The sequence below is a fragment of the Syzygium oleosum genome, unplaced genomic scaffold, assembly GCF_021117445.2.
Source record: "Syzygium oleosum isolate NSW1041296 unplaced genomic scaffold, Sole_v2.1 Sole_v2.01, whole genome shotgun sequence".
Lineage (NCBI taxonomy): Eukaryota > Viridiplantae > Streptophyta > Magnoliopsida > Myrtales > Myrtaceae > Syzygium > Syzygium oleosum.
The window spans coordinates 11978708-12000881 of NW_026607485.1; the positions used below are offsets into that span (position 1 = coordinate 11978708).

Consider the following 22174-nt stretch of genomic DNA (forward strand, 5'->3'; position numbering starts at 1 on the left):
TCCCCAATTGATTTTCAGCTAAAGGTATTTGCATTTTTCGAAGTTGCATTTGAAAAGCCGAACCAAACGGCACTCTGCCGCGCGAACGTGAAAGCCCGACTTCCCTCCGCGCGACGCTTCCTCGGAATCAGGTTCTTTGAAAAATCTCACTTCCGTTTTCGCGAGGTTGCGTTCCGCTCGGCTCGCGAATCCGATCCCGCAGGCCTTCGCAGTTCGGCTTCTCCGGTCGTGGGTTTCTTCCCGCCGGAGCTGGGTTCGTCTCGGTCCCGATCTCAGGTGCATTTCCAAGATCGGTTCGCTCTTGCGCGATCGATTGTAATGCTGGGTTTTTGATTCGCCTGGTCCATTTTGGGTGGCGGTTGACGTGATGGGATCGGGTTGAATTTGCGAGTCCGAGGTTCTTGTTTCCTTTGTGGGTTCTTTTGTTCTTCGTTTGCCTGTTGCTTGTGAGATGTCAAACGGATCGTCGAAGGGAATTTGAGTCTCGTCTGTAGCATCGCATTGGAGTGATCTTGAGATTTGCATGGATGGCTTGGAGTTTCTCATTGTTCTGGCTCGTGGGTGTTTCTTGTTTCTGCGATCCCTGCACTGCAGGGTCCCGTTTCTCTGTTTTCTTGTAATTTCTCCTGATACATCCATTTCGTGGATGGAAAAGCCGAATGCTTGTGCGCGTTTGTGATCTGAGACTCATATGGGTTGGCATCGAATCGTTCATTCATATGGTATTTTCTTGGTCATCCCATTGTGCACTTGCTCTGATTATTGTGAACATCACCTCCTTTGGTTATTTTGTCAAGTATTAAAGATGGATATACTTTGCACGGTGTAGCATCCTACTGTATCACGTGGAAATTAATGCCCGAGCGAAGCTTGGTTGTGTGACTGCCGAAACTATTATTCACGCCTCCTTTTCTCTGCTTGGGCAGTCGGCTTCGACATGAAGGGAACCATTTTTGCTCCCTCATTGGAGGGCATGAAGCACATCAAGTCAGAAGAAGGGGAGATGCTGACCAAGCCTTTTCTTGATGTGTGCAAACTGATATTGCCCGTCATTGGTGAGTCCTTATCATGATTTAGCTTGAAAAGTAGGTCATCCGTTCCAGTGCGAGTTGCATTATACTAAACCTGATTAGGGACTTCTCATGCAGAAACTCATTCATAAACTTTTTTAGACTTTGTGTAAATGAGCGTGAAATTACAGGGTGATGCACAAATTTACTAGGAAATTCAAAGCTGTAGAGAAACTATAAATGAAAGGCATGGCATTGATAAGTACTCAGATTGCATATAAAAAATTGAGTGAGCTGCTTTCGTACTGCATATTATCCTCGTACTATCATCGTGAGATCCTGCTACAAGCTAACTTCCATCACCATAGTTATTCTTACCCTCAGGCGTTATGGTTTCTGAGATACTTCCAAGTGTAAACATGGTTCTTATACTAAATAAGTATAAATTGAGCTGAATTCCAATCAGGCCGATGGTAGATACAGTTGTCTTGATAAAGAACCGCATACAAGAAGCACTACTTGCATAGCTGGTCATTTGCTTTTGCAGAAGGCACTATGCTTATTTCTTTTTTTCCGACTGCTCTGCATCCTTCTCATGTACCTAAAGATTTTTAGAATTTTGAATGTTGCACTTAAGAAGCATTCAGATCCATTGTGCACAAAACGTATTGTCACATGTACACTTGTTTTGTCATAGTCTCTACATTTAAAGCATTGTGATTCGCCATGGAGAGCTTTCTAATATATGGATTTACCTTTTTGTTTTTCAGAAAAGTTTGGTGCTGCTATGGCACTGGTTAAATCTGACATTGGTGGAAATATATCAGTAAGAACAACTTCTCTTTGTTCTGTTTTGTAAATTTTTCAGTGGATATTATTAGAACAATGTTATGCACTTGTCCAATGAAATTTCCTAGTGACATCCCTTGCTTGCACAATCTCCATTTTCCTTTCTTTATGATATTTTGCCATAAAGAGGTGAGGTGCTTGTTGAAGTATCCGGCTGCAATTGAATTGATATTTATTGGTTTTATGGTATCTAGTACGGACAATTGTCATTTTAGAGGACAATTTTCTTGAGGTCATATTCTCAGTTCCCTTGTACCTATGTGAGCAAGTGCGATCTGATACCTCTCTTTGTCAAGTACTTGTTGAAATGACCTCATGCCTTGTTAATTTGCTTGTAGTGGCTGGAAGCTAAGTATGAATCCAATCCATCTCAATTCAAACTCTTGTACAGTATGGTACGAGTAGAGGTTGAAGCTAAAACATCCAAGGCATCCTCTGGTTGCATAATTGGACTTCTTTGGTTGACAAGGTACATAGCATAAGAATTGATTTATTTGGTTCAAGCTTAAGGGTCAGTGGATAAAATGGAAAGATGGTTGAAATTATTTAACTGGTGACAACCGATAAGCAAGCTGATTTGAAAGAGAAATTCAGAGATTCTCCTGCATACTCTGAAAAGTAAGACAGTGAACTGTTGAAATTTAAGGTGATTAATTCCAAGAATATGGACTTTGCAACTTCGAAGATCTGACAAAATTGTGATTGAACTACACATGCTTGTGCATACTAGTGCGTGCTTGCACCTCACAGTAAATATTTTCAAAGAATAGTTATGTGACATGTTTAAGTGCTGGTTTGGTGTGTTTATCCTGAAACTCTTTGCAATCTTGCAAAAATGATGTTGAACAATTATGCCAAAACACCTTTGACTTATTGTACGTCATAAATTTTGAGAGACAAAAGTCTTGAGAATCGTATGTTCTCTAAACCATAGTAGAATTGCTATACAGAGTATTGTTGCTAGAGAATTGTTAATGGCTTTCTAGGTCCATCCTATTTATTCAAGCACCTAATTGCTTCATCAGATTGTCTTTGGGTCATTAAAAGATCACTGGCTTGCCAGCTTGTGATTCTGCCATAAGTTAATAATACTACGATACACTTGGTATTCTCATTCAATTTTTGGAGAATAAGTAGTTAGGAAAAAAAATTAAAATAGTAAGTTTGTTTCGATGCTTACTGTACTAGGCCTTTTATAAAAAAGAGGAAAAGTTCCATACTTGAATACCCGCAGAACAGCTTCCAGTCAGAAGAAAAATTGGAAAGGTTTCCATTTCAAGAATTAAAAATATTACCATAACACATTATATCATTACCAGCTAGCTTTTTTTGGACCTTTCTCGGGGGGTTTTCCTCAGTATCATTTCCAGTTTTGCATTGTTAATGAATTCCTTTTTAGACCACCAGTCGTCTTCAAACCTTTAAGAAAGCTACCCATTGTTCAATCACCTGTATTTTTCAGTTCGCATGTTGACTTGCTCACATTATGCTTATATACAGAGCCATGGATTTTCTGGTTGAACTGTTTCGCAACTTGCTTACTCATCCTGATTGGACGATGTCACAAGCTTGCTCGGATTCTTATGGGAAGACTCTCAAAATGTGGCATGGCTGGCTTGCAAGATCAAGTTTCACTGTAATGTCTTTATGCCATACCAATACTTACTACACCTCGTGAAAAATTACTCTTTTGAATAACATCAACGTAAAATGCCAAATGGTTATCTGGTCAGCAAGCGTTGCATCATTTGGAAAAACTTAGGATTCGAGTCTTTCTTTCCTATGAAGTTCCTCCATCTATTTTTGCCAAAAGAAAAAAAAGGTATTGTATGTTAATTGTTGTTCTGCAACATTTGTTTATTCTCTGGCTTCAAGATACACAGTAAACCCTTGCTATCAACTCAGACTTCCCAGGGATCCTGTGAAATCTTTGAAGTCTGTATGTTGTGGTTGAGCTCGTGATGAAAATGAAGACTTGAACATTTTGTGGACCGTGAAAAGATACTCTATCCATAATTTAGGAAGAAAACCCTCTTGTCAATTTGGATCAGGATTTTTTGTTACTAAGTTTATTCTTATATGGGTACTGGGAATTACAGGTTGCCATGAAGTTTGCTCCTGATAGGAAGAAGTTCATGGATGTGATAGGCGGCTCTGGTGACGTGAATGCTGACATGGAGCAATTCTGCCGTACCTTTTCTCCTCTTTTGGAAGAGAATCACAAGTTTCTGGTAAAATGTTTCAGATGGAATTTCTTGATTTGCTATTATATTTCTTATTGTGTCGCATATAGTTGACATATGATTGAGGCACTAAGATAGGGCACTGCAAGTGACAAAAAGTGGCTGGACCCATAGTCATTCTTTCTCCTCTATCTTTACATTTTCGTTGTCGAGTATGGCTAATATCACTTTTGCATATATACTAATAACTTCTCGAAGACACCTCTTGACAAATTAACTATATAATACATCAAATAAAGAGGAGGACATGATGTTAGCATTTGGTTTGATGTAGATTTGGGTCTCCCCTATATCTATCTTTTATGTTAAGAAAACATGGTCTTTGTTCCCCCTCTTTTGCAACTTTCATGGCGTCAATGTTGTTGTATCCATTGGTTTAGCTTTCAATGCCTCTCAAGATTGTCCACTAATACGTATGTACTTTGTTTACACAGGCTAGTGTTGGCTTGGACAATCTGAAAGCTTCGTAATGAATCAAACCTTCCAAGGGCGGCCTGCTTCTGGCGCACTCATATCTGTCCCCGTCCATGCATTGCATTTCAATCTACATATAATAAACTATCAGTCGTTGAATGCGGTTCATATTAATTTGGGAAGGTTGCCAACTACTGCAGGAGACTCTGGAATTTAGAACTTAAGCTTATATTCTAATCATCTGCTGTATTTTTTTCTACGGCTAGCTTGTTTGGAAGGGAACGCTAGAGTTCGCATTTGAATGTGAGAGGCTGCGACCGCGACCCATTTTGCAAAACACCGTAAGCATTATGTTTGGTCAGAAACTTCTGATGCACTTTTAGCTAATTTTTCATTAATTCTTCTACATAAAATGTCCTCGTATCGTCTTGCCTAAAGACTCCTGGGACCATAGAAAAGCCCTTAAACAAGGGTGCTGTCGTCATGCCTCGGCATAACCAGGGTTTATGCTTATCATAATTCCGACGCCTAACGTCGTAACATTCTACGACAGATTGAGCCCTTGATCACGACAAGGTGTGACGGGAGATTAGTCGTATAATCGACACCGATCGAGGGTCATATCGTTCAAAGATGCCATGAAACACCTTGGGACAGAAATAAAGTTCAAAACTTTTTTTCATTATGGATATGTAAGTGCGATAATCCCGGTCAGGCCGATGATGCTCTCGAGATGAGCACGAGATCACTTCTACCTTATCGCATCTTTCCTCGTGCTTTCACGATCAAAGCTTTTCATTATTAATAGATCCTCGGTGCTCCAGGCCGAGTTTAACAATGATTTTTTTATGACTGGCGGTGGCCTAGTTAAATTAGGGCATCATATACGGCCTTCCCCTTTCTCATATATGCAAATTCAAGATCGTGCATGGACATGGCGCACCCAAGTTTGGCACCCTCTTATGGGAATATTTGAAGTTCTTGAACAAGTTTTTTTTATGAATTCTTTGGTCAAATGCTTGCCACCTTTTCTCATCCCTTAGGAATCGAGGAATCTATTGTGAGCGTGGGCACGTCTTGATCTCGAGCTCGTGAGGATGATCGGATCCGGAAAGAAAAGGTTTAGAAATTCTACTGAGATAAGCGGCATTTTTGCGGAACGCTGGAGTCATGGCACTCGGTCGGACCAAGTTGGTTCGTAGGGAAAGTGCAAAAAGCTTTTGTGAGCTTCATGGCTCACGGGCTCGCCTAGGCCTAGCTCGAGCCACAAGGGACAAGAGTCACTTTCAGGTGGGTTTGGATAAGGACTTATGATTCTAGGGCACGGTTTGCTCCGGTTGGGCTTGAGCCGGATGGAGAGAGGTGAGAGTCGAGTATGCGGTCGCTTGCCTGTTGATCAGGTCTAGTGGTGGCGCATCGGAAATTGGGGTGGGGCGGGGGCGCGGCGGGCGGCGGGTTTGTTTCGTAGAGTTAGGGGCCTCCCTTTGAAGATGGAAATTGTAGATCTCCTAGGGTGAGGAGGGTACTTGACAGGGGTACGAAAGTTGACAGGGTACTTCCTGGCTGTTAGTATCGTGCTCTTGGGAACCAACGGGCTTGCCAACCTCGGACCTTCTGCTTCACGGGGGTGTAAAAATTTTGTAGCGGGTACAGTAACATCCAAAGGGAGTCGCCAGCCATGGTTGCCTATCCCTATCATAAAGAAAAAAACCTCATCAATCCAAACATTGTGCTTCGCTTTGATGCATCAAAACATTATTGGGAAAATTTCAATTAAGGACTCCAAGTGGGGTCAAATTCTCAAAAAGGGGTCCAAAGTGAACATTGTGTCAAATAAGGGTATGAAGTGTTCAATCAGTCTCAAATAAGGATCCGAAGTGCCCAAAATGTCTCATATAAGGACTTGGGTCCCCGGCCGGCCAAAATACCTGCCGGCCGGCGAGAAAGTTACTGTTCCGGCCCGGAACAGTAACTTTTTAACTTTTTTATTATTTTCTTTCTTTTTTCCTTTTCTGTTTTTGTTCTTTTCCTTTTTTTATTTTTTTTTATTTTCTTCCTCCGCCGGCCATAGCCGGGGCCGGCGGAGGTCGCCGGCCTCAGGCGAGGCCAGCCTCGCCGGCATTGGGCGAGGCCGGCCTCGCCGGCCGCTGGCGAGGCTCGACCTCGCCGGCGTCGGGCGAGGCCGGCCTCGCCGGTGCGGGCGAGGTCGAGCCTCGCCGGTGTCGGGCGAGGCCGGCCTCGCCCGGTTGCGGCGAGGCTCGACCTCGCCAGGCCTCGCCCGATTCTTGGCGAGGTCGAGCCTCGCCGGCGTCGGGCGAGGTCGAGCCTCGCCGGCGTCGGGTGAGGTCGAGCCTCGCAGATCCGGCGAGGCTCGACCTCCTCGCAATCGGCGCGGCCGGCCGCCCCGACAACGGCGCGAGGCTCGACCTCGCCCGCAATGGCCAGAGGCGGCTCGCCCGACAACGGCGAGGCTCGACCTCGCCCGAATCGGGCGAGGCCGGCCTCGCCCGACAACGGCGAGGCTCGACCTCGCCGCGCAACGGCGAGGCCGGCCTCGCCGACGCCGGCGAGGTCGAGCCTCGCCCGGCCGGCGGCCGGCCTCGCCCCGCCGCGCGAGAGCCAGGGCCTCGCCTAAGGCCGACGGAGGAAGAAAATAAAAAAAAAAGAAAAGGAAAAGGAAAAGAACAAAAACAAAAGGAAAAAAGAAAGAAAATAATAAAAAGTTAAAAAGTTCTGTTAGAGTCTTGAACAGATCTTCTCTCCGCCGTAGCGTATTTTGGCTCTACGGACCCGGTCCTTATTTGAGACATTTGGCACTTCATCCTTATTTGAGCTGATCAAGACTTCGCCCTTATTTGACACAATATTCACTTTGGACCCCTTTTTGAGAATTTGACCCCACTTGGGGTCCTTAATTGAAATTTTCCCAACATTTAATGCAACAGCGACATTGTTGGAACACGGCGCAATGAGACTAACTCGAAATCGATACAACAATTTCATCTCCTCATAATCGAAAAACTTTCATCATAATTTCTCCTTCGGAACATTTTCGCTCGACACGACACGAAACGACACGAACGTAACCGACGGTCCAGATCGGATATCTTCTCTCCCCTGCCGCGATCTCGCGTCCGCACGATCCGTGGAATTCCCACCAGATCGACATCCTCCTCGTCCACGTTGTTGACTCTGTCGCGAACGTGAGAGCCCGACTTCACTCCGCACGACGCTTCCTCGGAATCAGGTTCTTGAAAAATTCCACTTCCGTTTTCGCGAGGTTGCGTTCCGCTCGGCTCCCGAATCCGATCCCGCAGGCCTTCGCAGTTCGGCTTCTCCGGTCGTGGGTTTCTTCTCGCCGGAGTTGGGTTCGTCTCCATCCCGTCTCAGGTGCATTTCCAAGATCGGTTCGCTCTTGCGCGATCGATTGTAATGCTGGGTTTTTGCTTCGCCCGGTCCCTTTTGGGTGGCGGTTGACGTGATGTGATCGGGTTGGATTTGCGAGTCCGTGGTTCTGGTTTTCTTTGTGGGTTCTTTTGTTTTTCGTTTGCCTGTTGTTTGTGAGATGTCAAACGGATCGACGAAGGGAATTTGAATCTCGTCTGTAGCATCGCATTGGAGTGATCTTGAGATTTGCATTGATGACTTGGAGTTTCTCATTGTTCTGGCTCGTGGGTGTTTCTTGTTTCTGCGATCCGTGCACTGCAGGGTCCCGTTTCTCTGTTTTCTTGTAATTCCTCCTGATACATCCATTTCGTGGATGGAAAAGCTGAATGCTTGTGCGCGTTTGTGATCTGAGACTCATATGGGATGGCATCGAATCGTTCATTCATATGGTGTTTTCTTGGTCATCCCATTGTGCACTTGCTCTGATTATTGTGAACATCACCTCCTTTGGTTATTTTGTCAAGATGGATATACTTTGCACGGTGTAGTATCCTACTGTATCACGTGGAAATTAATGCCCGAGCGAAGCTTGGTTGTGTGACTGCCGAAACTATCATTCACGCCTCCTTTTCTCTGCTTGGGCAGTTGGCTTCGACATGGAGGGAACCATTTTTGCTCCCTCATTGGAGGGCATGAAGCACGTCAAGTCAGAAGAAGGGGAAATGCTGACCAAGCCTTTTCTTGATGTGTGCAAACTGATTTTGCCTGTCATTGGTGAGTCCTTATCATGATTCAGCTTGAAAAGTAGCTCAGCCGTTCCGGTGGGAGTTGCATTATACTTAATCTGATTAGGGACTTCTCCTGCAGAAACTCATTCATAAACTTTTTTAGACTTTGTGTAAATGAGCGTGAAATTACAGGGTAATGCACAAATTTGCTAGGAAATTCGAAGCTGTAGAGAAACTATAAATGAAAGGCATGGCATTGATAAGTACTCAGATTGCATATAAAAAATTGAGTGAGCTGCTTTCGTACTGCATATTATCCTCGTACTATCATCGTGAGATCCTGCTACAAGCTAACTTCCATCACCATAGTTATTCTTACCCTCAGGCGTTATGGTTTCTGAGATACTTCCAAGTGTAAACATTGTTCTTATACTAAATAAGTATAAATTAATCTGAATTCCAATCAGGCTGATGGTAGATACAGTTGTCTTGATAAAGAACCGCATACAAGAAGCACTACTTGCATAGCTGGTCATTTGCTTTTGCAGAAGGCACTATGCTTATTTCTTTTTTTCCGACTGCTCTGCATCCTTCTCATGTACCTAAAGATTTTTAGAATTTTGAATGTTGCACTTAAGAAGCATTCAGATCCATTGTGCACAAAACGTATTGTCACATGTACACTTGTTTTGTCATAGTCTCTACATTTAAAGCATTGTGATTCGCCATGGAGAGCTTTCTAATATATGGATTTACCTTTTTGTTTTTCAGAAAAGTTTGGTGCTGCTATGGCACTGGTTAAATCTGACATTGGTGGAAATATATCAGTAAGAACAACTTCTCTTTGTTCTGTTTTGTAAATTTTTCAGTGGATATTATTAGAACAATGTTATGCACTTGTCCAATGAAATTTCCTAGTGACATCCCTTGCTTGCACAATCTCCATTTTCCTTTCTTTATGATATTTTGCCATAAAGAGGTGAGGTGCTTGTTGAAGTATCCGGCTGCAATTGAATTGATATTTATTGGTTTTATGGTATCTAGTACGGACAATTGTCATTTTAGAGGACAATTTTCTTGAGGTCATATTCTCAGTTCCCTTGTACCTATGTGAGCAAGTGCGATCTGATACCTCTCTTTGTCAAGTACTTGTTGAAATGACCTCATGCCTTTTAAATTTGCTTGTAGAGGCTGGAAGCTAAGTATGAATCCAATCCAACTCAATTCAAACTCTTGTACAGTATGGTACGAGTAGAGGTTGAAGCTAAAACATCCAAGGCATCCTCTAGTTGCACAAATGGACTTCTTTGGTTGACAAGGTACAGAACATAAGAATTGATTTATTTGGTTCAAGCTTAAGGGTCAGTGGATAAAATGGAAAGATGGTTGAAATTATTTAACTGGTGACAACCGATAAGCAAGCTGATTAGAAAGAGAAATTCAGAGATTCTCCTGCATACCCTGAAAAGTAAGACAGTGAATTGTTGAAATTTAAGGTGATTAATTCCAAGAATATGGACTTTGCAACTTCTAAGATCTGACAAAATTGTGATTGACCTACGCATGCTTGTGCATACTAGTGTGTGCTTGCACCTCACAGTAAATATTTTCAAAGAATAGTTATGTGACATGTTTAAGTGCTGGTTTGGTATGTTTATTCTGAAACTCTTTGCAATTTAGCAAAATGATATGAACAATTATGCCAAAGCACCTTTGACTTATTGTACGTCATAAATTTTGAAAGACAAAAGTCTTGAAAATCTTATGTTCTCTAAACCATAGTAGAATTGCTATACAGAGTATTGTTGCTAGAGAATTGTTAATGGCTTTCTAGGTCCATTCTATTTATTCAAGCACCTAATTGCTTCATCAGATTGTCTTTGGGTCATTAAAGATCACTGGCTCAATTATTTGCCAGCTTGTAATTCTGCCATAAGTTAATAGTACTGTGATACACTTGGTATTCTCATTCAATTTTTGGAGAATAATAGTAAAAAAAATTAAAATAGTAAGTTTGTTTTGATGCTTACTGTACTAGGCCTTTTCCAAAAACAGAGGAAAAGTTCCATAATTGAATACTTGCAGAACAGCTTCCAGTCAGAAAAAAATTGTAAAAGGTTTCCATTTCAAGAATTAAAAATATTACCATAACACATTTATATCATTACCAGAGAGCTTTTTTTTGGGATTTTTCCTGGGGGGTTTTCCTCAGTATCATTTCCAGTTTTGCACTGTTAATGAATTCCTTTTTAGACCACCAGTTGTCTTCAAACCTTTAAGAAAGCTACCCATTGCTCAATCATCTGTATTTTTCAGTTGACATGATGACTTGCTCACATTATGCTTTATACAGAGCCATGGATTTTCTGGTTGAACTGTTTCGCAACTTGCTTACTCATCCTGATTGGACGATGTCACAAGCTTGCTCGGATTCTTATGGGAAGACTCTCAAAAAGTGGCATGGCTGGCTTGCAAGCTCAAGTTTCACTGTAATGTCTTCATGCCAAACCAATACTTACTGCACCTCGTGAAAAATCACTCTTTTGAATAACATCGACGTAAAATGCCAAATGATTATCTGGTCATCAAGTGTTGCATCATTTGGAAAAACTTAGGATTTGAGTCTTTCTTTCCTGTGAAGTTCCTCCATCTATTTTTGCCAAAAGAAAAAAAGATATTGTAGTTAATTGTTGTTCTGCAACATTTGTTTATTCTCTGGCTTCAAGATACACAGTACATGCACCTTTTGATGCATACGGTTCAACAAAAATTGCGAAAAAAAAGAATCAATGTGTAGATTCCAGCCCTCTTTCGTTTTTTTTTTTTTTAATTAGCGGGGGCCCTTTCTTTTCGATTCTAATTTTAGAATTTCTTAATGAAGTGCGTATTTTTTCTTCCTCTTTTCAAGAAAGATGAGTTTTGGTTTTCCCTCCACAAAAAATCCATTAAAATTATCAAATAAACTTCTCATTGATGTATTGTTTCACCCTTGCTTTCAACTTAGACTTCCCAGGGAACCTTTGAAATCTTTAAAGTCTGTATGTTGTGGTTGAGCTTGTGATGAAAATGAAGACTTGAACATTTTGTGGATCGTGAAAAGATACTCTATCCATAATTTACGAAATAAACCCTCTTGTCAATTTGGATCAGAATTTTTTGTTACTAAGTTTATTCTTATATGGGTACTGGGAATTACAGGTCGCCATGAAGCTTGCTCCTGATAGGAAGAAGTTCATGGATGTGATAGGCGGCTCTGGTGACGTGAATGCTGACATGGAGCAATTCTGCAGCACCTTTTCTCCTCTTCTGGAGGAGAATCACAAGTTTCTGGTAAAATGTTACAGATGGAATTTCTTGATTTGCTATTATATATCTTATTGTATTGCATATAGTTGACATATGATTGAGGCACTAAGATAGGGCACTGTGTGACAAAAAGTGGCTGGGCACATGGTCATTCTTGCTCCTCTATCTTTACATTTTCGTTGTCAAGTATGACTAATTTCACTTTTACATATATACTAATAACTTATCGAAGACATCCTCTTGACAAATAAACTATAATACATCAAATCCAGAGGAATAATGTGAAATCAGGAGGACATGATGTTAGCATTTGGTTTGATGTAGGTTTTTGATCTCCCCTTTATGTTTCTTTTATGTTAATAAAACATAGTCTTTGTCGCCCCTCTTTCGCATTTTTCATGGCATCAATGTTTTTGTATCCATTGTTTTAGCTTTCAATGCCTCGCAAGATTGTCCACTAAAATGTATATACTTTGTTGACACAGGCTAGTGTTGGCTTGGACGATCTGAAAGCTTCGTAATGAATCAAACCTACCAAGGGCGGCCTGCTTCTAGCACACTCATAAGCTTCCCCGTCCATGCATTGCTTTTCAATCTACATATACTAAACTATCGGTCGTTGAACGTGGTTCATATTAATTTGGGAAGGTTGCCGACTACTGTAGGAGACTCTGGAATTTAAAACTTAAGCTTATATTCTAATCATCTGCTGTATTTTTTTCTGCGGCTAGCTTGTTTGGAAACGAAAACTAGAGTTTGGACTTGAATGTGAGAGGCTGAGACCGCGACCCATTTTGCAAAACACCGTAAGCATTATGTTTGGTCAGAAACTTCTGATGCAATTTTAGCTAATTTTTCATTAATTCCTCTACATAAGATGTCCTCGTCTCGTCTTGCCCAAAGACTCCTGGGACTATGGAAAAAGCCCCTAAACAAGGGCGCCCGGCCGTGGTCCGTCAGGTCAGGGGACCAATCTCTCATTGTGCCTCGTCATTGCTTATCATAATAACGACGCCTAGCGTTGTAACATTGTACGACAGATTGAGCCTTGATCACGACAAGGCGCGACAGGAGTTAGTCCCTTAAGAGACCATAGAAAAGCCATTGATGTGATAATGTCCAAGGCATGGCTTCTGTTAGAAGAAGTAAATTCTTCTTATTTCAACGTAAAAACATGGGATGGAGGAAAGATCTTTCTGATTTTGTTCTGCTGGAAAGGCCGAAATCTCCTTTCGTAAATTACTAAACTTATAACGAGGATGAACGTTCGTTCCCGTGCTTGTCTTGTGGTTCATTAGCTTTATAGGTTCTTATGTGTTTCCGCGCTCGCCTCTGAGATCCCGAAAAATGCACAAATTCCTTCTCTTTTCTTAGGTATATTCGCCATGCGATACATTGTTGATTTTAATCTTAATTAGCAACTGCCCTTAGCCTTGTAAATCTCAGGAAATCTACTTAAATTGAATTTGAAAGTGATTTTGAACAATGAATAACCAGCTTACCGGATAACAGATTTGAATTAACTGAGAATGGGACTAATAATACATTCTATAACTTTACAATATAAGCCATTACACATCTGACTTTCTGTAGCCACTGAATGCTGACTTATAAAAGAGACCCTCAAAGGAAATTGAACTGAAAATTGCATGTTGCCATCGAAATCCACTTGGCTCACAATTAGAACAATAGTTTGCAAAGATAGTACGAGAATAGCTCTTGATCATTATCTTATTTCACTGTTATACCTGATATTAAATAGCATGGATCTCGCACAAATTCAATCTAGCTAATCATATATTGTTTCCCCGGATATGAATGTACCGGAATTCACGCTAATCTAATGTTTCGCCTTCCAGCAATGACGTGCCCGATGATATTCTCATAACAATCCAGAGCCTCGGTTGAACAATTATTAGGTGCTTTTGGAGCATCACATTGCTTTCATCTTAGATATTAAGTGCAGTATATTCCCCATTCTTTCGACACAAAGAAGGAACTAAGAGTTTCGCATTCAGCGATCGATGGACCGTGAGACGGTGCTGTTCCGAGCCCTTTAGCTATCCTTTCGCCTCATCGTAAGTCACACGGGGCACGCACCGGCAACACAAGCTTTCTTAGATGGATAACCACCTGTCCAACCGTTGTTCCCGCGCTTTTCTCAGAGACCCGTTCAACCACCCCTTCCCTAAATATAGAGAACTTTTGGCATCTCTGGTTTCTGTTTAACCTTGATTTACCCCATTAATCGGGGTCAAAATTACTGGTTTTGATTGACTGGCACAGCAAAAGATTGGAACAAACAAGCGCGTCCCAACCAAGATTGTGTCTGCAACATGTCATTCCATCTTTGTTTTTGACGAACGCAAAGAGTCATAAGCACTCGTCTTGTCGCGGATCGACCAATTCGAGCATTAGGAACGCATCTTTGGAGTGCGACCGCCTCTTCCGCCGCCAGCCCTTCAACATTTTTGATCTCGCAAAACCAAGCCTGATTAGTGATCCTTAGATTAGCGGAAGAGAATGGTGTTTTGCCGGTCGCGCCGAGCAATGTCAAGATGGCCGTTCTTCTATTCCTGACAAACTGTCCGACAGAGCTGAGATCACCTTGGCGTTTCTCAACATAATCATACATGTGAGTTTGGTGTGACAAAACTTTCTGATTTTCTGATGTTATCCAACCTTTGTTTCTTTTGTCTGGAATGGTTAACCAGCCTTCTTAACACTTCCTCCTCTATTCATAGCTGAAGCTCTGGAGCCATCCTAGAACGACCATCGCTTCTCAGAGGGAATGCCGACGAAAGTGAAGGGCCTCCTCAAGGGCCTGAGATGTATTTCGCAAATATTCGGTATGTACCGACTCTGTTTCCGTTTCCATTTCGAGTCGGTGAATATGAGTTAAGTAGTATGTCAACGCCAACAATAAGTCGCGGAGAAAAATTGCTTACCGCCTGCTGGTTATCATGTTAACAGTAGAGCGAGTCATATCTAATCCAATCTCCCTCCATCTGAAGTCGCATGACAAGAGAATTACTATCACATCGATTACGGGAAACTAGAGTTTAATCACACCGCCTCGATTTAAAAGCATTTGGCGGAAAGAAACATCGATTATCATGCTTGTTAAGCACTCGAAAACCGATGATACGTAGACATTGAAACTGACAAGAGTTTGGCATTTTGAATCGTGTAGACAACAAAAAGGAGCAAGAATTGCAGATCGGGTTTCCGACTGATGTAAAGCACGTCGCTCACATTGGATGGGAAGGCCCCTCCGCCAACGCCCCGAGTTGGGTATGGTCACTGCTTAACCTCCTCTTCTTTCAGTGCCTCCATTTTTCTGGGCATCGCAGAGTTGAATGGTCTGATGATCAGTTAAAGAATATACGAAGGCAATTATATAGAGATTAACTTGTGGGGACTCATATACATGATGCATTTGAATGATATCCCAAAACCAGTCACCATTTCCCATGGTAATGCTTCTTGACAATTCACTGAGACAAGCAAGGACGCTCCATCTAATGAAGAGGACATTGAAAGAAATAGCATTGAGATCACTTCCCTGAAGTCTTTGTCATAATAATCGTTTCATTAGCCATAGGGCAGAAGCTAATACTCTGCATCCTAATGCAGATGAACGAGTTTGATTCGACTCCGCAACTCACGTTGCAGCCGGTTGATCCTCTGGGTGAGACCACAGACCCTTCCATCCAATCAGTATCGGAAAGTTGGTTCCGCGGTTCCTCCTAAAATATGCATCTAGAATCACCAAAAGATTATTCATTGTTAACACATTTAGCACAAATAACCATAATCTTGTTCTCTATGTGCAAACTTGTCGTTGCAACAGATATGAAGCAAACTGGGGCAGGAAGCCCGGACTCACTCTTGCGAAACATTAAGGACGCACAGGACTCACCGAGAAGCCTACTATCTACGAACTTTGGCTCACCTCAGAGCTCGACTTCCAAGCGTGGCTCTGATGCGACAAAGCATCTGAGGCGGCCCCGCAAATCCGCCACGTCTGCTGATGCCCCAACTCAAGAATCATCGCGCTCCACCCGACATTCTAGAAGAAACCAGAATTTGGGTCTTGGGGTAGAGTCATCCTCACATGATGCCGCCTTGGTGTCGAAGCAATCACGGAGGAGGAAATCAAAGGGTTTATCTGGTGGTGGGTCGACGAGAACATTGAGATCAAAAGGGCAAAGTCCTTCGAATAATGCATCCTCATTGACAGAGCATGGATCAGGGTCTGAACATGGACAAGGACTAAAGAAGATTCAGAGTCATCTCAGCACAGTTACCGAAGTGTCTGAAGAAGGGAAAGGGTGAAAAGTGATTAGTGATTAGTGTACATGCAAATTGTAAAGATTTGAACAAAATCTTCCGAAACCAGGTTGTCTCTCTTGTTGAGTTTCTTGTTCTAGGGACATTTTCTGCTAAAATTTGGGTCAGTGGAGATGGATACTTTGGCAGGTTCATGAAGACCACAAGAGCGCTCGAAGGCTCACATAATGAAAGACTTCTAGACTCGGACTTCCATCAAGACATGTAGCACAACTTGAGGGTGCCATGTTTCAACCATTGACAATATCTAAACGTGTGTGCTTAAGATTGCCCGGGCCCAAACGCGCAACATTCGCAACTCCTATCAACAAGTCAAGCAGGTAAACTAGTAAACCAAATTTTCATTGGGAAAAGAATTAGTGAAGTAACTTAATGCAAGTAATCAATCTGTTAACTTATAAAAGAGTTGCTTTCTAAAAAGATCGCAGTTTACAGACACAAAAAGGTGTCTAAATGCATAATACCAGTGAACACAAACAATAACCAACCATAACTCATCGTCTTACCACTTTTGTCGTGGCTACATTTCTTTCCAAACAATGATATCCAAAATCATATATAAGAAGACCATCACGTGCTCAAACTTTTGCTTGCATAAATTGATTCCAGAAATTCTTAACAATCACGAAACGACTACTAAATGAAAAAACCAGACCTACCTCCGAGCTCTCTCTTGTGCTGCCGATCAAAAGTAGAAGTTTTTCAGGGTGCTTCTACTGAATTATGTGGGTCAAAGATCAAGCTTTCAGCAAACAACATTGATCAAACAGAATAACTGAAAGATATACACAAGACTTTCATCGCACATGATGTACTAATGACATACCAAAAAAATTAGCATCAGGTGCATAAATGTCAGATACTAATTTCCAGCTTGCCGTTCAAAATTCCTTCTAATTCAAATGCCAAGTCAGAGCTATAATCCTGATCACTCAGTATTACAAACTCGAGGCATTTCATATATCATGAGGCGAGGTAATCCCAAAGAGAGTCGAATTCTCCTGGATGCCATAGCTTGCCGGGTCACGGTCATCAGCAAGCCTTTGTCCCACATAAGCAATATCATGCAATTTAGCCGGTGCACTCACCTGCAGCTTACGAAGAAGCTTGTTCTTCACTTCCTTGACCGTGTCAGACCTCCAAACCTCAAGTGCAACAGTCTTACCATTCCTGCACTCGACAAATATCGGAAATGGAGCATAGGAAGACACCAATTGTAACACAGAGCCATCCGCAATGTTGTAATAAGCTAAGGCCATGTGATCTTCAAGCTGCTCCCTGATAGACCATATGAAAGCTCATGACCTGCGCAGACATCTTTGCTATGGCCATAGCTTTGACATAACTCACAGTGAACCAAAGTTTAGTGTTCTTTGGGATTTAAAACCAAATAAAATGTGGGCTCTGGTGGCAAGTCGAGCGATGCGAGGGTCCTGTCCTCTGCAAGCACCTCTCCACTGAAAAACAGATTGAACTCATCCGGCAGAATCCCTTCCTTGGCTTGAATCAACGATTTAACATCTTGGATGGTATCCCGATTCCTTGTTTTGACCAGCAAGTTTTTCTGAGTCGATAACATTTGGACATTTATTGTCATTTTAGCCGAGTCCTTATGACATGGATTGTGGCGTGACCGTGCATTCCATACATTTTCGAGATGCCTCCCTCCGAAAGAAAGCTGCTGACTATGTTCATTGCCGATTTGTTCCCTGTCCTGAATTAATGCTTTGATAAGCTCCACGGCCCAGTTTTTATCAACTTTCAGGGCCAGTCTCTTGGTGATCTCCAAGTCTAGAATCACCTACGGCACCAGAAAAAGATATGGGGTTCCAAAGACGAGAACAAACCGCAAATAGAATCAACATCAAAAACCCGAAAGAACCGACGGGACATATATGGGTACCTGTTTTGAACAGCAAGTGCTCGAAACTAGACCTTCACAAGTCAATCACAATGCCTCTGAACTTTTTTTCCAGATAAATTTAACCCACTGGCTTGAAACTAGATCTTCACCAAGCAATATCTCAAATGGAACGGCAACGCAAGAAAAAGAATAGAATTCCTAGATCGCACCGATTTTCCAGTTTCAACAAGGATAGGGAAAAAAACATGACCATGTCCACACTTTTCGTCAGAAGCAAGAATGTCGAAACCCTAATGAAAATACCAAGAAATCAAGAACCCAAAAAAGGACGAAACGAACATGAGACCCCGGAAAGAAAGAAGAGAGAGAGAGAGAGAGAGAGAGAGAGAGAGAGAGAGAGAGAGAAAGAACCTCTTACGGTGGAAGTTGAGACGGCGAAGCAACGGGTAAAGCTTCGAGCGCAACCCCACCATCAGAGGAACCTTGAGCATCGGACTCTTGAGAACAAGAGTCCGTAGTGATCATCAGGGATTGACTCGAAGTTCTACAAGATGTAGCACTGGAATTCAGACTACTCTCATCAAAGCTAAAGATGCATCGCTCGGGTAACCATATCCATGGATTGAGATCAAAGGATCGCCCACAAGGCAGAAACAAAGTGCGGAGAGAAAATCAAAGCGGAAGTGGAGTAGGATCACAGAACTTCAGTTGAGTCAGTCATGGGGATGTTGAAGGTACGTATCCAAGATCGCCGGGCCTCGCTTTCATGTATTGCCTTTCTTTATGTTTAACCCCACTGGTTTGGCAGGAACCACTTGGGGTTGTTTCTTTACTTCATCTACTTAAATGAAATGGCCAGGACTCGCTCTCGCAAAACATTAAGGACCCACAGGACTCACTGAGACGCCTACTATCTACCGGCTTTGGTTCACCCTCACCTTCCAAGCATGGCTCCGGCGCGACGAAGCATCTGAGGCGGCACCACAAATTGGCCACGTCCGTATGAGAACATTGAGATCAAAAGGGCAAAGTCCCTCAAATGATATATCCTCATTGACAGAGCATGGATCAGGGTCCGAGCATGGACAAGGACTAAAGAAGATTCAGAGTCATCTCAGCACAGTTACCGAAGTGACCGAAGAAGGGAAAGGGTGAAAAGTGATTAGTGTACATGCAAATTGTAAAGACATGGACAAAATCTTCCAAAAACCAGGTTGTCTCTCTTGTTGAGATTCTTGTTCTAAGAACATTTTCTGCTAAAAATTTGCTTAAGTGGAAGATGGATACTTTGGTAGGCTCTCAGAGAACACTTGCATCAAGACATGTAGCTCAAATTGAGGGTGCCGTGTTTCAACCATTGACAAAAATTAAAGGTGCGTGCTTAAGATTGCCCGAGCCCAAATACAAATCCCGGGGCTAAAAACACACTCGAGCAACATTTGCAACTTCTATCAAGAAGTCAGGCAGGTAAACTAGCAAACCCATTTTTCATTTGATAAGAACTAATGAAGTAACTAAACACAAGTAATCAGGGTATCGACTTTAAAGAGAGTTGCTTTCTTATAGATAGCTATTTGCAGACAAGAAAAGGTGTCTAAATACATACTGCCAGTGAATACGAACAATAACTGATCACCTGCCCGCAAAAGATTTCTTTACTCTTCGTCTTACCATTACTGTCGTGGGTACATTTCTTTCCAAATAATGATTATGTGCAGTCAGATATACGAAAACCATCATGTGCTCAAACATTTGCTCGCACAAATCGATTCCAGAAAATCTTAGCAACTATGAAACAACTACTAAATAGAAAAACCAGACCTACATCCGAGTTCCCTTGGGTGCTGCTAATAAAAAATAGAAGTATTCCAGGGTGCTTCTACTGAAATAGGTACGTCTAAGATTAAGATTTCAGCAAACAACATTGATCAAACAGAATAAACGGAAATATAATGTACTGCTGTGATTCTACAATGTGTAGATATTCGATGTAGGGAAGCAGAGATATACACTAGACCTTCATTGCACATGATGTACTAATGACATACCAAGAAAATTAGCATCAGTTGCATAAATGTCAGACACTAATTTCCCGCTTTCCATTAAAAGTCCATTCTAATTCAGCAGCCAAGTCAGAACTATGACGCTGATCATTCAGTACTTACAAACTCACGGCATTTCATTTACTATGAGGCTAATCGAAGAAATAAAACAGAGGAGACACCAATTCTAAGACAGAGCCATCCGCAACATTGTAACAAGCTAAGGTCGCGTGATCCTCAAGCTTCCTCCCCTGATAGACCATATGCGAACTCATCACCTGTGCCGACATCATCGCTCCAACTATGGCTTTGACATCACGCACAGTGTACCAAGATTTAGCGCCTAATGTGACTTTGCGACTGGACGTGTCGACAATAATTGACACATCATCTTTGGGAAGGTAAACCAAATGAAATGTGGGTTCTGGCAGCAAGTCGAGCGAGGCGAGGGTCCTGTCCTCCGCAAGCACCTTTCCACCAAATACCAGAGTGAACTCATCCGGCCGTATCCCTTCCTTGGCTTGAATCATCAGTTTAACATTTCGAACAGTATCCAGACGCCTTGCTTCGACCAGCAAATTTTTCTGGGTCAATGAGATCTCGACATTTACTGTAATCCTAGTCGAGTCCCGAAAGATGAGATGGAGCGTGGAGTCACCATGGATGCCATAATCAACTAGTCTTTTTCCATCTTCGAGATGATCGCCTCCAAAAAAAAGCCGCTGACTATGTTCATCGATTTGTTCCTTGTCCTGAATCGATGCTTTAATATGCTTCACGGTCGAATCTCTCCTAGCTCTCAGGGCCACTGTCTTGGTGATCTTCAAGTATAGATTCACCTAAGCAACAAAAAAAACAAAAACAAAAACAAATGGGGTTCCGAAGATGGTGACAAACTGAGAATCCAATCAACATCCATAGAATGAACAAAGTTGTAAAAAACCTGAGAGAACCGAGAAAGAACCGGGTATCTGTTTTGAACAGCAAGTCAATCACAAAGCCTCTAAACGTTTTTCCAAGTATCAACTTAGCCACTGGCTTGAAACTAGAACTCCACCAAGCAAATATCTCAAACGGAACGGCAACACAAAACAGAAAAAAAAAATCCCGATCGCACTGATTTTCCAGTTTCAACAAGGCGTTCCACCAAAGAGATGTTTCTTTTCCACTACATCGTCTTGCCTTCTCTAGTTTACCTCCTTCAGGCCGGACCCAGTTGAGAAAAACACGGGAAGAACACGACATGTCCTCACTTCTCGTCAAAAGCAAGAAATCTCGAAGACCCTCATGAAAATACTAAGAAATCGAGGACCAAAGAACCACAAAAAGTACATGAGAGAGAGAGAGAGAGAGAGAGAGAGAGAGAGAGAGAGAGAGAGAGAGAGAGAGAGAGAGAGAGAGAACCTCTTCTTCTTCAGCATTTGGAGGCACGGAGCGTGGAAGTTGAGAAGGCGAAGCAGCCATTGGAGCAGAACGTTGGAGCAGAACGATGAAAAACACGTCCACTTCCTCTCCGTTACTTGTAATGGTAAGGGTGACAAAACAAAAGGCATTCATTAGTACTGTATTTTTGCCTTTTTCGAAAGGGTCGTTTCATAAAACTAAAAAAAATAAATAGAAATTTTCAGCAGGTCCAATTTTTTTCCAAAGTAATTTTCAAAGTGGAGATTATCGCAAAAAAAGAAAAAGAAAAGAAAACTTATGAGTTTGTCCACGTGTGTCTCAGGTGCCACTCTTTGCACCATGGATAAGGACATCTTCGTCCAAAATTGTTCGAACTCAATTTTCAAATTTTCTAAATTTAATCATAATTCTTAAAATCTCTAAACTAAATCCCGATCCCCAAATTTCTCAAAACTTCCTAATACTCAGGATGTGAGGTTTAGGTTTTGAGTCTCGAATCCGAGAGCATTTGAGGAAGCAAATAGAAAGCGTGGTGGTTACGCTTGCATAATCAGTTCATTTGCTTCCCAAAGAA

General features: G+C 42.1%; 4 protein-coding genes and 1 pseudogene across 7 annotated transcripts; 3 read left to right on the forward strand and 2 right to left on the reverse strand.

The window, feature by feature from the left end:
- The first annotated feature begins 142 nt into the window (after window positions 1–142).
- Window positions 143–4853, forward strand: LOC115667485 (glycolipid transfer protein 1-like). 2 transcript variants are annotated; one of them, XM_056319343.1, is made up of 7 exons: window positions 143–276; window positions 927–1055; window positions 1781–1836; window positions 2198–2328; window positions 3360–3495; window positions 3959–4090; window positions 4537–4853. In XM_056319343.1, exons 2-7 carry the CDS (start codon window positions 938–940, stop codon window positions 4570–4572), a joined length of 609 nt encoding a protein of 202 aa, XP_056175318.1. In that variant the 5' UTR covers window positions 143–276; window positions 927–937; the 3' UTR covers window positions 4573–4853. The 2 variants fall into 2 exon arrangements, with proteins under 2 accessions (XP_056175318.1, XP_056175325.1); XM_056319350.1 differs by having other exon boundaries at window positions 274–397.
- On the forward strand, window positions 143–12767 carry LOC115683521 (glycolipid transfer protein 1). Of its 3 annotated transcripts, none has more exons than XM_056319333.1 (7): window positions 143–276; window positions 8549–8677; window positions 9403–9458; window positions 9820–9950; window positions 10985–11120; window positions 11830–11961; window positions 12423–12767. In XM_056319333.1, exons 2-7 carry the CDS (start codon window positions 8560–8562, stop codon window positions 12456–12458), a joined length of 609 nt encoding a protein of 202 aa, XP_056175308.1. In that variant the 5' UTR covers window positions 143–276; window positions 8549–8559; the 3' UTR covers window positions 12459–12767. The 3 variants fall into 3 exon arrangements, with proteins under 3 accessions (XP_056175308.1, XP_056175312.1, XP_056175302.1); XM_056319337.1 differs by lacking the exon at window positions 143–276 and adding an exon at window positions 7576–8027; XM_056319327.1 differs by lacking the exon at window positions 143–276 and adding an exon at window positions 8211–8352.
- Window positions 12768–13742: 975 nt separating this feature from the next.
- On the forward strand, window positions 13743–16356 carry LOC115683597 (CRIB domain-containing protein RIC9-like). Its single transcript, XM_030608142.2, has 4 exons — window positions 13743–14786; window positions 15131–15231; window positions 15574–15667; window positions 15791–16356. The coding sequence occupies exons 1-4, from the start codon at window positions 14729–14731 to the stop codon at window positions 16273–16275; spliced, it is 738 nt and encodes a 245-aa protein (XP_030464002.1). The 5' UTR covers window positions 13743–14728; the 3' UTR covers window positions 16276–16356.
- Window positions 16357–17451: 1095 nt separating this feature from the next.
- On the reverse strand, window positions 17452–19639 carry LOC115683546 (uncharacterized; annotated as a pseudogene).
- Window positions 19640–20078: 439 nt separating this feature from the next.
- LOC115683547 (uncharacterized) lies at window positions 20079–21732 on the reverse strand. Its single transcript, XM_030608090.2, has 2 exons — window positions 21601–21732; window positions 20079–21035 (listed from the first exon to the last, which is right to left on the reverse strand). The coding sequence occupies exons 1-2, from the start codon at window positions 21658–21660 to the stop codon at window positions 20349–20351; spliced, it is 747 nt and encodes a 248-aa protein (XP_030463950.1). The 5' UTR covers window positions 21661–21732; the 3' UTR covers window positions 20079–20348.
- Between the last annotated feature and the right edge of the window lie 442 nt (window positions 21733–22174).

Excerpts from the sequence above, each read along its gene's own strand:
- LOC115667485 (XM_056319343.1), top strand. The coding sequence starts at position 938 with ATGAAGGGAACCATTTTTGCTCCCTCATTGGAGGGCATGAAGCACATC. Across the intron at positions 1,056-1,780 it reads ACTGATATTGCCCGTCATTG|AAAAGTTTGGTGCTGCTATG; the intron begins GTGAGTCCTTAT and ends TTTGTTTTTCAG. Across the intron at positions 2,329-3,359 it reads GGACTTCTTTGGTTGACAAG|AGCCATGGATTTTCTGGTTG; the intron begins GTACATAGCATA and ends GCTTATATACAG.
- LOC115683521 (XM_056319327.1), top strand. The coding sequence starts at position 8,322 with ATGGGATGGCATCGAATCGTTCATTCATATG. Across the intron at positions 8,353-8,548 it reads TCGAATCGTTCATTCATATG|TTGGCTTCGACATGGAGGGA; the intron begins GTGTTTTCTTGG and ends CTGCTTGGGCAG. Across the intron at positions 11,121-11,829 it reads TTGCAAGCTCAAGTTTCACT|GTCGCCATGAAGCTTGCTCC; the intron begins GTAATGTCTTCA and ends TGGGAATTACAG.
- LOC115683597 (XM_030608142.2), top strand. The coding sequence starts at position 14,729 with ATGCCGACGAAAGTGAAGGGCCTCCTCAAGGGCCTGAGATGTATTTCG. Across the intron at positions 15,232-15,573 it reads CCGCCAACGCCCCGAGTTGG|ATGAACGAGTTTGATTCGAC; the intron begins GTATGGTCACTG and ends ATCCTAATGCAG. Across the intron at positions 15,668-15,790 it reads CATCCAATCAGTATCGGAAA|ATATGAAGCAAACTGGGGCA; the intron begins GTTGGTTCCGCG and ends TCGTTGCAACAG.
- LOC115683547 (XM_030608090.2), bottom strand. The coding sequence starts at position 21,660 with ATGGCTGCTTCGCCTTCTCAACTTCCACGCTCCGTGCCTCCAAATGCT. Across the intron at positions 21,036-21,600 it reads CAAATGCTGAAGAAGAAGAG|GTGAATCTATACTTGAAGAT; the intron begins GTTCTCTCTCTC and ends TTTGTTGCTTAG.